A 16,862-nucleotide genomic window follows, 5' to 3' on the forward strand; every position below is an offset into this window, starting at 1 on the left:
ATGTTTTATCAAAATGTTTTCTTTTATTTTGAAATAATTTCAAACTTACAGAAATGTTTCAAGAATAGTACAGAGAGATCTTTTCTTACCCCTGAAGCATTCAAAAGTAATGATACCCTATCACTCCTGAATAGTCTACACTTCTGGCAAGCAAGGAAACTCTTCTACATACCCACAATACAACCATCAAAATAAGGAAATTAATATTGATATATTACTACCATCTACCACAGATCCTATTCAAGTTTCACCAATTGTTCCAATAATGTACTTTATAGCAAACAGATTTCAAACAAGATCATATGTTGTATTTAATTTTTCCTATCTCTTTAGTCTTTGTCATTTTGGAAAAATTCTTCAGTCTTCCTTTGATATTCATGACCTTGACACTTTGCAGATTAAACTAGTTATTTTGTAAGTATGCCTTTCAATCTGGGTATGTCTGATGTTTCCTGAAGTTCTTATAGCTTCCTAACTGGTGATATATAATTTTGACTTGACCCATTTCTGATGGTCTTAACTGTGATCATTTGATTAAAGTGATGTCTGCCAACTTTCTCTACTGTAAAGTTACACATTATCCCTTTGTGATTGACAAGTATTTTGTGGAAACATACTTTGAGATAATGTAAATATCCTTAATCAAATGTTCACCCACTAGTTTTAGCATCCATTGATGTTTCTAGGCTGAACTAAGTATTCTATATAAATACAGTCTCCTCCCCACCCAAATGCTATATTCTCATTTCATCATTCTTTCCACAATCATCAGCTGGCATTCTACTCTATTCATTTATTTGCTCAAACCAGTATAAAACTCATGGATAAAACTATTTTATTCAATGAGTTATAATAAGTTGCCATCATTACTTAACTATGCATTTATTTATAGCTTTATTGAGGTATAACTGACATACAATCATCACATATTTTAAAATGTAAAACTTGATAAATTTTAACATACGTATACCCCCAAGAAACTATCACTACAGTCAAGATAATGAACATACACATCACCCCCAAAGTTTCCTTGTCACCTTTGGTGATCCCTTCTTCCCTTCCAACATAGCTTGCCCCAGCTCCCATTCCTGTGAGACTGCTGATCTTCTTTCTGTCACTATAGTGTGTATTTTCTAGAATTTTATATAAATGGAATAAAACAATATGTAGTTTTTACTTTGGTCTAGCTCCTTTCACTTAGCAATAATTATTTTGAGATTCACCCATGTTGTAGTGTGTATCAACTGTTTATTCCTTTTCGTTACTGAGCAGTATTCCACCATATGGTTATATCACAGTTTATCTGTTCACCTATGGTTGTATATTTGGATTGCTTCCAGTTATTGGTTATTAAAAAGAAAGCTGCCATGAACATTCATACTAAATAATTTGTACAGATACATACTTTCCTTTCTTTGGGTAATATCTAGGAATGCAATGGCTGGACTGTATGTGTAAGGGTCCATTTAACTTTTAGGAAATTATGAAATTTCAGCCACTTAACTTCCTGCATGTTAGTATATGAAAGCTCCACTTGCTCCACATCCTTGCTAGTTCCTTGCTATAGGTTTTTGTTTTTTGTTTTTATTTAGCCATTTTCTTATCATGATTCTATTGCATTTCCCTAAGAACTAACAATATTGAACATTTTTTCATGTGTTTATTTTCCATCAGAATATCTTCTTTGGTAGAGTATCTCTTCATATCTTTGCTCATTTAAAAACTGGGTTATTCATTTTCTTATTACTGAGTTTTGAGAATTCTTTACAATATTCTGGAGGCAAGTCCTTTATGAGATACATGATTTGCAAATACTTCTCCCATCTGTGGCTTGTCTTTTCTTTCTCAATAGAGACTTCATAAAGCAAAAGTTCTTAATTTTGGTTAAGTCCAATTTATCAATTTTTTCTTTTATGGATTGTACTTTTAATGTTTTATCTCCAAAATCTTTGCTTACCAAAAAATGAAAATGATTTTCCTAATGTTTTCTTCTAAAAGTTTTATAGTTTTAGTTTTTACATTTAGATCCTTGATCCATCATAAGTTAATTTTTGTATATGTTGTAATATCTGTTGAAAAGACCATCATTTTTCTCAACATAATTGGCTTTGCCCTTTATTGAAAAAACCCAACCACATATATATGAGTCTACTTTGGGACTATCCTTTTTTTTATTTTTATTTTTTTTTTTTAAGATTTTTTTTTTATTTATTTATTTGACAGAGAGAAATCACAAGTAGACAGAGAGGCAGGCAGAGAGAGAGAGAGGGAAGCAGGCTCCCTGCTGAGCAGAGAGCCCGATGCGGGACTCGATCCCAGGACCCTGAGATCATGACCTGAGCCGAAGGCAGCGGCTTAACCCACTGAGCCACCCAGGCGCCCGCCAGTATCTATCCCAAAGGCTGTTGGGATTTTGACTGGAATTGCATTGAATCTATACATCAATTTGTAAAAAATCAACATTTAATAATATTGAGTCTTCTAATCCATTAAGTGTAGTATGTCTTTCCATTTACTTAGGTCTTCTTTAATTTCTCTCAGCAATATTTTATGATTTTCATTGTATAGGTTTTGGACATCTTTTGTCAAGTTTATTTTCAAGTATTTCATATTTTCTTTATACTATTTTAATAGTAATTTTTAAAATTTCAATTTCTGATTGTTCATTGCTGGCATATTGATTTCTATATATTGATCCTGTATCCTGTAACCTTGCTGAATTCATTATTAATTCTAATAGCTTCTTATAGATTTCATAGGATTTTTCTACATAGATGAGCATGTCATCTGAGAATAAAGACAGTTTTACTTCTTCCTTTTCTTTTTAAAAAATATTTTATTTTAAAGTAATGTCTACACCCAATGTGGGGCTTGAACCCACAGCCCTGAGATCAAGAATAGCATGCTCCACCAACTGAGCCAGCCAGGCACCCCTACTTCTTCCTTTCTAATCTGGGTATCTTTTATTATCATCTTTTATTGTTTTATTGTACTGGATAGAACCACCAGTTTGACATTGAATGAACAACATCTTTGCCTTGTTCCTGATGTTAGGAAGAAAGGATTCAATCATTTACCATTAAGTATAAGAGTAGTTGTATCTTAGATATCCTTTATCATGTTGAGGAAGTTTATTTCTTTTCCTAGTTTAAGAGTTTTTAATGTTCTTATTAGGGATTAATGTTAGATTTTTTTAAATGCTTTTTCTGTATTATTAACATGATAAAATAACCCATGGGTTTTCTTTTTTACTCTATTAGTATGGTGAATCATAATGATTGATTTTTGAATGTTAAACTAACCTTACATTCTTGAGATAAATCCTACTTTGTTGTGATGTTTTATCTTTTTAAACTATATTATTGGATCAATCTGTTAACATTTTTATTAAGAATTTTTATACATGGGGACGCCTGGGAGGCTCAGTGGGTTAAGCCTCTGCCTTCGGCTCAGGTCATGATCCCAGGGTCCTGGAATCGAGTCCCGCATCGGGCTCTCTGCTCAGTGGGGAGCCTGCTTCCCTCTCTCCCTCTGCCTGACTCTCTGCCTACTTGTGATCTGTCAAATAGATAAATAAAATCTTAAAAAACAAAAAAGAATTTTTATACCTGGGGTGCCTGGGTGGCTCAGTGGGTTAAAGCCTCTGCCTTCGGCTTAGGTCATGGTCTCAGGGTCCTGGGCTCGAGCCCCACATCTGGCTCTCTGCTCAGTGGGGAGCCTGCTTCCTCCTCTCTCTCCCTGCCTGCCTCTCTGACTACTTGTAATCTCTGTCTACCAAATAAATAAATAAAATCTTAAAAAAAAAAGAATTTTTATACCTATGCCCATAAGGATATTATTAGTCTGTAGTCTTCTTAGGATTTTTGACTGGTTTTGGTATCAGAGTAATGTTGGCTTCATAGATAGAGCTGGGAAATATTTCCTCCTCTTCAATTTTCTGGAAAAGTTTATATGGAATTGTTACGTCTTCCTTAAATAGTTGGTAGAAGTTACCAGTGAAGCCATCTAGGCCTGGATTTTTTTTGTGGAAAGGTTTCTAACTACAAATTCATTTCTTTTTGATGTTCAGTTCTATTTATTATTTTTATTGTGATAAAATATATATAACATAAAATTTACCATTCTAACCATTTAAGGGTACAATTCAATGACATTAAATCCATTCACAACGTTGTACAACTACGGCCACTATGCATTTCTAGAACTTTGATCACCCCAAATACAAACTCTGTACTCATTAAATAATACCTAACTTCCCCAGGCTCTGTATTCTACTTTCTGTCTCTATGAATTTCTCCTCTGTTTTACTTTCTGCCCCTTTGAATTTATGATATTAACTGTGGCCACTTTACTTGAGTGATGTCTACCAGGTTACTCTATAGTAGACTTGTACTTTTTCTCCTTTGTGATTGATTAAGTGCTTTGTAGAGATACTTTGGGACTACATAGATAACCCCTTCCTAATAAAATGCCCTCTAGTTTAGCAACCACTGATGTTTCCTTGCTGTGGCAGTTCTAGGTACCTCATATAAGCAGAATCATTTAATATTTCTCCTTTTGTGTCTGTTTTATTTCACTTAGCATGTTTTCAAGGCTCATCCATGTTGTAGTATGTATCAGAATTCCATTCTTTTTTATTGCCAAATTAATATTCCATTGAATGCATAGATCACATTTTGTTTATCTGTACATCTGTTTATAGATGCATTTCCAACTTTTTGCTACTGTGAATAATGCTGCCATGAACACTGATGTACAAGTATCTGAGTCCAAGTTTTTGTTTCTTTTGGGTATATACCTAGCTCATCTTTATTCTTGAATGAGCTTTGGTAGTTTGTATATTTCAATAAATTAGTCCACTTCATTTCTGTTTAATTTATTGACATAAAATTGTTCACAATATTCCTTTATTATCATTTTTATGTATTTAGAATTTGTTGTGATGTCACCTTTCTCATTCTTGGGATTGGTGATTTTTTTGTCTTCTCTCTTTTTTTCTTGATCAGTCTGAATAGAGATTTCAATTTTACTCTTCTTTTCAAACAGTGTTTGGTTTCATTGATTTTTATCTACTGTTAAGGTGGAAACAATCCAGTTAAGGTGGAAACAGAGATCACTGATTTGAAACATTTCTTCTTTTCAGATACAGCATTTAATGCTAAAGATTTCCTTCTAAGTAAAGCTTTCAATATATTCCAAAAACTATGATATGCTTTTCTTTCATTTTCCTTCAGTGTTTGGAATCTGATACTCCATGCCACGCCACTGCCACCATCACCCCCACATGGATGCCTATTAATAAGTTTATTGATTTTTGCCTATAAGGTTGGTGAATAATGTTATCTCAGGGTAATTTTAATTTGCATTTCTCAAGGAATTCCAGGTATTTAATTGTTCAAAAGTTATTTGTATCTTCTTTTCTGTGAACTGTCTGATCATATCCTTATACTGTCTGATCATATCCTTTGTTCAAGTTTTGTGTTGGTGTATTGGTCATTTTCATATTGATTTATCTGTATCTTTTACCTTTCCCATAATGAACATATATTTTTTGGGCAATAAGACACAAATTATTTTTTAATAAAATTATTTTTTATATTTTTTAATAAATTTAATAAATTATTTTTTAATAAAAAGTATCTTAAAATATCCATAGTTTCCTAGTATCAGAAAAATATTTGCAACCCACACAAGTTAGTATTTCATTATAGCTTCTCAGGGGCTTGTTTTCATTTTTTTTTGTGGTGAAACCTACCTAGCTAACAGGGAGGTAGTATGTGAGTTTGAAAATGTGAGAGTCCACCTTAGCTGCCTATCTTCTGACAAGGAGCCCTGGAAATATCACAGACTCTCATATCTATAGAGATTTATAACTCTATCTTAGTCATGACTTCACTGGATCTTCCAATGGCCCTGGGGAGGCCGATAGGTTCACTGACAATGAATCCCATTTTATAGATTTTGAACCTGAGGCTTGCAAAGACGAAGTGACTACATCATATGGAAGGTTAGATTTAGAAGTTATCTGAAAGATGATTTCACTCTACATACTCAGCATCCCACAATTAGTAACAAAGGCAAAACTCTGTCTTGGACCTGGGTGCTCATTCTAATGACAGCAATCAAAGTGGGGATCCCTGTCACTCTAAGTAGTCAAGAATAGCCTTTCTTCTTTAGGAGACCACAGACCAAGCCCTTGATAGACCATGACTGGGCCAGCATAGTGGGGGTGCTAGAGCCTAAGTTCTATCTATGCTCACCTTTGGCAGCGGTCAACATGGTGGAGGCCAGTTCACATTGCTGTGATTCCAAGTGTCCAAGCGTGAACCAGCGAGGATAACGGCTGGGCACCACAGACACCATATGGTGAGGGTGAGAAGTGTCGCCTGTAGAAGTTGAGTTTTCTAGAACAGGTAACCTAGAAGACCCAGGGAGAGTCATCAGCCGCCATCCAGACCCTTTACATCCTGAGCCACCTTAGAGAAGTTTGTTCTTTGCTGGGGAAGAACTGTGCAGGAAAGGGTTAATTAAGAGCTTTAAAGATTGTTTCTCTGTTTGTTTTTTAATGTAGGCTCCATGCTCAGGATGGAGCCTAATGCAGGGCTTGGACTCATGACCCTGAGATCAAGATCTGAGCTGAGATCAAGAGCTGGACACCTAACTGACTGAGGAACCTAGGCACCCTGAGCCTTAAAGGTTTTAAAACCTAGAATACTACACTGTATGTGAGGTGAATGTCTGGGTACTTGTAGAACTCAAGCTGAATACTTCTTACTGCAAATAGATTTGAAAGGCAGTTCGAAAGCCCTAAAATTATTTTTTAAAGTATAAGAAACATATGCTAAGGAATCCTCTGCAGTCTTTTTCTGGTTGAAGTGAAGAGCTCTCTCAGCCTTCTGATCTAACTAAAATTCTTCTGTACGATCTGCTGCATCCTAGAGGTCCACCTGCCTAAGGATCCTATTCTAGTTTGAAAACGAGATCCCCATAGCTTATTGTTCTCAAGTTCTGGTATAGAAAGACTTATTTTTATTTCTTCTAGATGCATCTGGTGGCCTCTGCCTAGGAACCATGACTCATTTGAGCTACAGAAGGGCTCAAACCCATTCTCATGCTGCCTAATGGGCCCCAGAGACAAAGATACTCAGGTCTTGGGTGCTCCATATCTTCTAAAAACTTAGGGGTTTTCTCAGGTGACCCACCAGGAGTACAACCAGGGAGCCAAGTGGGTCACCAGCAAGTCATTCCAGACAGGAATCCTAGATAATAGGAATATGACTGAGCAATTTTAGGGTGTGCTTGGTCCAGTATTTTCAGGTCTAATAGAAGAGACAAAGAGGGAAAGAGAAGAAAGTGAGATAAAGAAAAAGAGCAGTGGAGATTTCTGCTTTGATGGAAGCAACTGGGCTGTGAAAGGGCTACCCACCTCATGGCACGTAAGGCTAATTTATAGGACAGGTCTGGATCATGAGGCAGCAGAGCTGAGAACAAATACTTGGCAAAGGTATGCATGGGAACACTCTCTCGGTGAATGACTTCTCCTAGACCACTGAAGGGGCCTCCTGCAGGAAGAAGATAGGACAACCAGTTATTTATCTACATGCTTCTGTTTGCCAATCTGGACTTGAGCTGTAGGATCCTGCACATGTTTGCTAGCCCTGGGAACTTGAACTATACTTTAATGTAAAAAATGATTCTGTATAGTGCTCTGTTACAGAGGGGAACTCAGAGTTACAAACCTAAGGTACTATGACAAAACCCTTCTCTACTTACCCTCCAGGAGTAAGATGCACTGTTTCTGCAGTGTTCGCACTAGCTCATCGTCCAGCTGCAGCTCCTGAAGTCGACTCAGGAGCTGTTCCTCGTTACGGCACACCTTGTCCTGTGTGTAGAGGCCTTCAGGCATCACTCTCTGCTGACCCATCCCCATCAGAGCAACTTCCAGGGCCAATGACAGGTAGGACTCATGGCTGTTTGGACAGCCTGTAGCCACAGGTACATGCTGGTACACAGGGGGCCTGCTTTCATTCATATCTGAGGGCAACATGGGACCAGATTCTTTAGGTCAGTTCTGTGGATTCTTTTGCTCCTCTCTCCTTCCCACTTTGGAATACAGTTAGGTCAGATGCCACAGGGAAGCTGAGTCAAAACCCCAGAGCAGTAAGGAAAATATACTGAAAAAAGATTACACAGAGCCACAGAGATTCCCAACTCCTTCCCAACTGGCTAGACCAGTTGGGGAAGAAGTGGATCTTATATTAATCTTTTGCTAACACATTATGTAATACATGATTATCTGTTGGGATTTTTTTGTTTGGTTGGATTTTTTTTTTTTTTTGGTCTGTCTATTTCACTAGAGTATGAGCACTTAAAGGGAAGAGACGTTATCTTATTGCCCTATGCATCTCCAGGGTCTGGTATGTGAAAGGAGCTAAGTGTATGTCCTTGGTGAATACATTTCAAGTGCAGCCTCAGGTTTTTGAGATGTAAGTGTCACTGTGCAGATGAAACAGACCAAAGATGATGATTTCTTTTCAGGTGATTAGAGGGAAGAGAAGGGCAGCTCTAGCTCAGATTGGGGACACCCACTGTATCTCTACCCAGAGAGATCCAAATCCATCCACTTAAACTATTACTTTTGTAACACTTGCAATTTCTTTGTAATTATTACCTTCTGTGTTCCACCTCTGGGTTCAAAGTTTTAGAAAATGACCACAGGTTTAAAGTCTTACAGGTGTTTAGAGTCTTGTTTCTTTTCTTCCTCTTCACTCATCTGGTTAAATATTTATGGAAAACTATTAAATGAGTGGTATTGCACTAAGTGCTGGGATCACAAAGATAAGTAAGTCATAATTTCTACTTTCAAGGAACTGAAGTCTAGTAAGATACTCACTTGTAAACAAATTGTGCTGCAGTGGGCTAAACACTATAATAGATGGATGTATAAAATATAGTGATGGCATAAAATTCTGTCTCTAGTCCTTGCTACACTGAGACTACTAAGATTCTTCCCTTCTAGTTCTATTCTTACTGGTAAAATCATCATGAGGAAGAAAGTTCAAAGAAAACATGTGAGTATTATGCAATTGTAAGGGTTACACACATTCTTTTTTTTGGAAGTTCTTTTCCACTTCAAGACTGCTCCAAGACTTGGCCTCTGCCTCCTGAACACTATCGCTCTTCATATTCACTTTGGATTACACTCGTTAGGTATTCATGGTATGGAAGTGAGAGGAGCAAAGAAAAGCTGGCAAGGGGAAATGGGAGAATAGGATGGGGCCAGTCTACGGGGTGGGAAAGGAAGGTGGGAAAGAGATGAAGCCCAAGGAAATCTCTCAGGGCAGGTTCAATTTGGATAAGAGGACAAAGGCTGCAGGAAATGTAGACAGAGTCAGACAGGGAAGGGAGAGCTACCAAGGACAGTTCTAGCTCTTCTCAGGCTGACCCCTGTACCTGACACTTCCAGATAGCCATCATCATTCAGACGACAGGCCTCAGTCAAAGTGAGAAACAGGCAGCCAATGGGATCCAGGGGGTGGCCCACCCAGCCTTCCAGGTTTGTGATGGTTGTGGTTCCTCTCTGTAACAGTTCTGGAAACAACAGATCCAAATTTTAGAAATTGATAGGGACACATTGCTCTCTGTCCCTGTCTGAGTCTTCTCATTAGCAACTTAAAAAAATCTTCCCCCATTGTCTTGCCTTGGGTGGTCACAAGTTTATTAGCTATAAGGTCTTGTAGTCTGCATTTAGACTTCTTGGTCACAGCACACATAACGTAAATATAGTTTTACAGTTTAAAGAGGGTCTTATACCAGATCTTACTGGGCCTTCCAAATGCCTGTGAGGGATGCAGACCAGCATTATTATTCCCATTTTGTAGATTAAAAAAACCCTGAGATTTATAGAGGTAAAGCGAGGTATTCCACACAGCAGGTAGAAAACCCTGAAATTCCCTAGCTCCTGCCAGTCCATGAAACTTATAGCCCCTGAAGATCCTCATCAGCCCCAGCCTGAGAAGTTAAGATGGCTCCTTATCACTATACCTTTCTTCTGATGCTTGTAGATTTCCAGCTGCCGTTGCTGCTGCAACCTCAGAGTATTGATAATGGCCACTGTGAGTCTGAGGGCCTCTTTTGGATAACCATGGGAGCGCAGAGCATCGACCCGAGCACAGGCTGTAGGCACATGCTCTACCAGATGAGAAGAAAATATTTTGGTTGGGTTAGATTTCCCAATGAGGAAGATTCATGTTTGACAAAGGGGGTTTGTGTTTTGCTCAGTTCCTAAAATTCAGCTGATATCTACTGTGTACCAAGACCCATGTTTTATCTTTTAAGAATACACAGTTGAATAAGTCACAGGCACTACCTTCAAAGAGCCACCATGCGGCCTCTGTAGAGTGGTATGGTGTAGAAAGGAACACACAACTAGGATAATAAAATGTAGTACCTCTTTGTGACCTTGTACTATGAGAACTCAGTGGAGGTAGCAGCTAACTGCCTAAAGAGAAGGGCCTCATTCATTTATTAATCCTACATTCCTGAGAACCTATTTTATGCCAGTTTGCTTGCCAGGCAAAGGAAGTACAAACGTAAATAAGAAATGGCCACTTGCCTCAAAGACCTCACAAATGATACATAAACAGATCATTATAAAACAGTTAAAAGTAAACAACATGATAGTAATATGTACAGAGAGAAAATAATATTTGAGCTGCACTTTGTAGAACTAGCAAGATTTTAATTAGGTAGACAAACAGGAAAAGGCATTTCCAGCAAAAAAGAACATATAAGCAACGGCATATAAATAAAACATAAGAAGTATTCTATAAAGCATCTTTTGAGTATAACAAATAGTTCTGTGCAGAGTTAAGTTATGTCACCAGAGACTGCCTAGAAATGTAGAGACTGGTATGCCATACTAAGGAGATTGGATTTAACTTAAGGATAATGGAGGGCCTCAAAAGCTTAAAAATGGGCAAGTGATTATAATGAGATTAATGGTTCATTGTGCGATTTTTTAAAAATTTAAATAGGCTCCATGCCCAGTGTAGAGCTCAATGCAGAGCTCAAACTCATGACCCTGAGATCAAGACCTGAGCTGAGATCAAGAGTTAGACACAACCAACTGAGCAAAGCAGGTGCCCCCATTTTGTGATTTATTTTAAAGATAACATTAAAAGTCAGAAATAACTGCAGAAAATTTGAAAATACAGATAAGCAAAATATAAAATAAAAATCAGAGATAACCATTATTTCCAGTATTGTGTGTATGTATGCATTAAGTATGTGTGTGTATATATATCCTGATTGTGTATATATATACATGGAATGATATGATCATTATTTTTTATAAGATGTTATTTACTTATTTGTCAGAGAGAGAGAGCACAAGCAAGCAAAGGCAGAGAGAGAAGCAGGCTCCCCGCTGAGCAGAGAGCCTGATGCAGGGCTCAATCCCAGGACTCTGAGATCATGACCTGAGCCGAAGGCAGCCGCTTAACCGACTGAGCCACCCAGGCATCCCTTATTATTATTTTTTAAAGATTTATTTATTTTAAAGAGAGAACATGAGCAGGGGGAGGGGCAGGCAGAAGGAGAGGGAGAGAGAGAGAAAGAGAGAAATGGAGAGAAGCAGACTCCCCTCCATGTTGGAAAGAGCCCAACGTGGGGCCCTATCTTACGACCTTGAGACTCTTAACAAACTGAGCCACCAGGTGCCCTCATGGGATAATACTATAATTATTGTTTTGTAACTGGGTTTTTTCTCTGAATAATGTATTATAAAGTTTTTTTTATATCATTAAATATACTTCTATAACATTAAAAATGCAGATATACCATTCCTCTGAAAATATGGATATAATCCACTGAGTCAATCAGTCTCCTACTGTTGGACATTAAGATTATTTCCAATTTTTCTCATCTGTACATTATTTACATCCATGCTCTAATAAAGCCCCTAGCTTTACACATATTCTTAGTTAATTATAGCTCAGGATTAATTTCTAGATGTAGAATTCCTGGGTCAAATGATATGAATGTATTTTAACAGCTTTTGATAAGCATTATTGAAATACCCTTCAGACAGGGTATAAGCACTTACATTCCTACTAGAAGTAAATGAGAATAACTATCTCCATGTAAACTTTTCCCACACCATAAACTAATTATCTTTACTTCAAAAATCTCTGACCATTTGACAATCAAAAAATGGTAATTCAGTGTTGTTGTTTTTTAAAGATTTTATTTATTTATTTGACACAGGAAGAGAGATCATAAGTAGGCAAAGAGTCAGGCAGAGAGAGAGGGAGGCCGGCTCCCTGCTGAGCAGACAGCCTGATGTGGGGCTCGATCCCAGGGCTCTGAGATCATGACCTGAGCCGAAGACAGAGGTTTAACCCATTGATCCACCCAGGCGCCCCAATTCAGTGTTGTTTTGATTTTCACATTTTCACCTTTGTTTACTGACGAGGTGCATATGATTTCACACACTTGTTAGATTTATGTTTTGGATGTGTTAGATCTGAGAAGAGGAAAGGTGACCAAAGGAGACTTCAGGTAGTGGCCCACAGTGAGTTTGGGCAAGGCTTTTAAGAGAGATAGGGACATATGCATATTCAGCAAGATTTTTTTTTTTTTTTAAGATTTTGTTATATTTATTTGATACAGAGAGAGGGGCCACAAGAACACAAGCAGGGAGTGCAGAAGAGGGAGAAGCAGTCTCCTTACTGAGCAGGGAGCCTGATGCGGGGCTCAATCCCAGGACCCCAGGATCATGACTTGAACCGAAGACAGACACTTAACCAACTGAGTCACCGGGGTGTCCCTGCATATTCAGCAAGATCTTGAGAAAGACAAAGAAATGTAGTGAATGATGAAGGTAAGGAATTGGGAGAAGATATAAAAATGTATGTCATTGTTGTAAGACTCAGAAAATGAGTATTTTTTAAGTGTCTGTTTTGGAATGGGCATCCTGTGATAAAGCAAAGAAGAGATTGACATATAGCCAGAGGAATCTTTAAACCCACAATGGAACAGCTCTGTTCCTTTATAATGAAGGAAGGAAGGGAAGGTGGAGAGGAGGAAAGGAAGACAGCTTGGTGACAAATGCAGATAGTGCTCTAGCTCCTAGCACCGGGTAATTTAAGTTTCAGAATTAGTGCCTTTTTGCAAAATATATTAATTTCAGAGTGGATTATAACATTTGCTCTGCAACTGTAGACTAAGAGCCTATGAACTGATGTTTAATGGTTTTATGAGTACTCTTTGAGATTTATTAACTCCTTTCCCCTCCTAAAACTCAGGAAACAATACAAATTCCTCTGTTTGAGGTCATTATACTTCAGCTAAGTACACATGGAAGTAGCTGAGGCTTCACATAAATACCCCGAGTCCCTAGTTAAGGCCCCAAAGATCTGTCCAAATTAGAGTTGTGTTGCCAGCACCAATGTAGTTCTGGCCTGGCACAAGGTAAGACTGAGCTCTGAAATTCTTAGAGGAGACGAGAGGTACACTTACCAAGCCACAGTGGCTGGCCTTGGGAATTAAACAGTAGTTTCTCACTTTCCTGCTGGCAGGCAGGAGCTGTATATATATCGCTGCTTATTATTCGCTGTAAGTGGCTGTCCTGCCAATGTAATTCACGGCCCTCGATGGCTCTAGTGAACACTGTTCGTCGTGGTCTGGATAAGGAGTCTGGGGAAAGAAAGACATGCAGCAGTTCAGTGACAGGTAATCTGAAGCTCTAACGCTTATGTCTTCTTCAGAGTGGGAGGATGAGAAGAGTAGTATGTGGTTCGTGAGAGCAGCCACTCTGCCATCTGTCTGGGTGCTTGTTGTGCTGCCTCTTTATCGGCTAGCCCTTAATGTGGCTGTGCCCTCTATGGCAAGATCCTTTCTACAGAGACCTATGGCTGCCTTTCCAGTCTACAGAAGACCAATTTCTCCTAGGACTGGGGGCCACATGAAAAAGAAGAGAGACAGTGGTGCTTAGCTGCTCAATTATGAGGATACCAACCGCTTCTATAGAAGTCAGAGGAAGAGAGAAGCAGCTAGATAATTCCCCTGGCCAATCCATAACCTGTCTCATTTACAACCTGACCCTTATCAGACTAAAGACTTCATGTAATTTTTATTAAAAGCTGAAAAAGGGCGCAAGTCCTATGTATTCTGGTCCCTTTATCACACTGATATCTATAGGCTTACAGTCTTATTCTTGAATATGAAAAACTGATGCTGACAAAAGACTAATTAAATTAACATGGACTCTTACCATGCCATCTCTCTTCAGGAAAAACTCTGCAAGGAAACCAAAACAGTTTAGACAAAATAGGCTCAATTTTTAAGGGTGGTATGGAGGAAGATCAAATGAAAGATATGTCATCATAAACTCTGGAGACAGAAGGCCTCATGGAAACTACATTTCAAGAAATTAAAAACTAACAAACAAACCAACCAATCAACCATAAAGGATTATTTAATTTACTCTCTGCCAGATTAAGGACAAGTGGTCTGGGATCAAGTACTAAAATACTATACAGATGTTTCCAGAGATGCCCAAATGAGCTATACATCCACTGAGTCTGTGCAAAAAAACTGGGAGGGAAAGCCAGAGGATTCAAAATGAACATGAAAGAAATGAAGAAATGAACATATTCATTCATTAGGCAAAAGTCCTTAGAATATGTTCATCTCTTCAGAATTTGATATATTCCATAGAGTGTGGGTTTAGAGAGTTAATAAGAATAGCATGACAATATCTACTGAAATGTCTTCTCCCTCAAGTTGTCCCTCAGTAGAAGCACAATGTACCTCCTACTGGCTGCAGTCTAAACCCCTCTCTTGCTGAACTGAGATTCTACCTTGGGTCTTAGCCCACAGTAGGGATTAGGCTCCCAATATTCAACAAGTCTGTAAATAATGAGCACCTACTTGTTCTAAGTGCTGAGGATATATAAAGTCGCTGCCTTCATGGAACTTTACATGTAAATGGGCAGAGATAGTTCAATAAATATACAGTATATCAGATATATGAGATGGTTTTGAGTGCTTTAGAAAAGACTAAAGCAAAATTAGGGAGAAAGGCAAGCTGGTGTTGGGTGGTGGTTATTGTTTTATATAGAATGGTATCTAATAAGGTAACATTTGAACAGAGACTTTAAGCCTGATAACTAAGATAACTAAGGGAAGAGCATTCTAGGCAAAAAGGAATAGCAAATGCTAAAATCCTAAGGTGAGTACATATTTGGAGTGTTGGAAGGTAGCACGGAGGTCAGTGTACTGAGAGTGGAATGAGCAAGCAGGAAAATGATAGGAGATAAGGTCAGAGAGATTCTAGAAAGCCAGATCATTGAGGACCTTACAGGCCATGAGTAAAAGATGAGAAGCCACTGGAGGGCTTTGAGCTGTTAAAGGTGTATGATGCAACCTGCTTTTTAAAAGGTTAACTGGCAACAGTATTGAGACTAGACCATGAGGTTGAAGGACAAAAGCAGGATCGGCAGTTAGGAGGTCACTGCAATAATTTGTGAAAATGATGGCAATTTGGCCAGAGTAATAAGCAGTAGAGGTCATAAGAATATATGGATTCTGATGGACAGAAGACATGAACAGACAATTTTCCAAAGAAGATATCCAGATGGCTAATAGGCACATGAAAAAATGCTCAATGTCACTCATCATCAGAGAAATACAAATCAAAACCACAGTCAGATACCATCTCACACTTGTCAAAATAGCTAAAAGTAATAACACAAGAAACAGTAGGTGTTGGCGAGGATGCAGGGAAAGGGGAATCCTCTTGCACTGTTGGTGGGAATGCAAATTGGTACAGCCACTCTGGAGAACCGTTTGGAGGTTCCTCAAAAAGTTAAAAATAGAGCTACCCTATGTCCCAGCAATTGCACTACTCGGTATTTACCCAAAGGATACTAAAATACAGGTAACAAAGGGGAACATGCACCCTGATGCTTAGATATAGCAGCACTATCAACAACAGCCAAACTATGGAGAGAGCACAAATGTCCATTGACTGATGAATGGATAAAGATGTGTACACACACACACAGCCATCAAAAAGAATGAAATGTTGCTGTTGGCAATGATATGGATGGAACTAGAGGGTATTATGCTAAGTGAAATAAGTCAGTTAGAGAAAGACAAATACCATATGATTTCAGTTATATATGGAATTTAAGAAACAAAACAAATGAACATATGGGAGGAGGGGGAAAACAAAAAAAGAGAGAGGGAAACAAACCATAACAGACTTTTAAATATAGAGAACAAACTGAGGGGTAATCGAGGGATGTGGGTAGGGGATGGGCCAGAAGGGTGATGGGTATTAAGGAGGGCACTTGTTAGGATGAGCACTGGATGTTGTATGTAAGTGATGAATCACTGAATTCTATTCCTGAAACCAATATTGCACTGTATGTTAGCTAAGTAGAATTTAAATAAAAATCAGAAAAAAAGAAAAAAATATACGGATTCTGGATATATTCTGAAGGTAAAGCCAATAGGATTTGCTCATGGTTTGGATCTCAAGTGAGGAAGAAAAAGAATCAAGAATGACCCCATGGTTTTTGCTTTTTTTTCCTTTTAAAGATTTTATTTATTTATTTGACAGAGATCACAAGCAGTCAGAGAGGCAGGCAGAGAGAGAGGAGGAGGCAGGTTCCCCACTGAGCAGAGAGCCTGATGCAGGCTCGATCCCAAGACCCTGAGATCATGACCTGAGCTGAAGGCAGAGGCTTTAACCCACTGAGCCACCCAGGTGCCCCAGACTCCAAGGTTTTTAAGACAGACTTGCCATACGTGGAGATAGGGAAGACTGTAGGAGGAGCAAGTTTAGGTGGGGC

The 16,862-nt window shown here is 38.4% G+C and overlaps 1 protein-coding gene across 1 annotated transcript in view; it reads right to left on the bottom strand.

Moving 5' to 3' along the window:
* The window catches only part of ZSWIM5 (zinc finger SWIM-type containing 5), a 206,898-nt gene that overhangs the window by 15,577 nt on the left and 174,459 nt on the right, over positions 1–16,862 (bottom strand). Inside the window, exons 6-11 of the mRNA XM_032877615.1 lie at positions 13,522–13,698; positions 10,045–10,191; positions 9,454–9,591; positions 7,774–8,034; positions 7,427–7,562; positions 6,261–6,418 (exon numbers count right to left, since the gene is read on the bottom strand). Coding sequence (XP_032733506.1) covers positions 6,261–6,418; positions 7,427–7,562; positions 7,774–8,034; positions 9,454–9,591; positions 10,045–10,191; positions 13,522–13,698 — 1,017 coding nt within the window. The remainder of the gene's footprint in view (positions 1–6,260; positions 6,419–7,426; positions 7,563–7,773; positions 8,035–9,453; positions 9,592–10,044; positions 10,192–13,521; positions 13,699–16,862) is intronic.

Source organism: Lontra canadensis, unplaced genomic scaffold (genome assembly GCF_010015895.1).
Source record: "Lontra canadensis isolate GAN:19392208 unplaced genomic scaffold, GSC_riverotter_1.0 scaffold60, whole genome shotgun sequence".
Lineage (NCBI taxonomy): Eukaryota > Metazoa > Chordata > Mammalia > Carnivora > Mustelidae > Lontra > Lontra canadensis.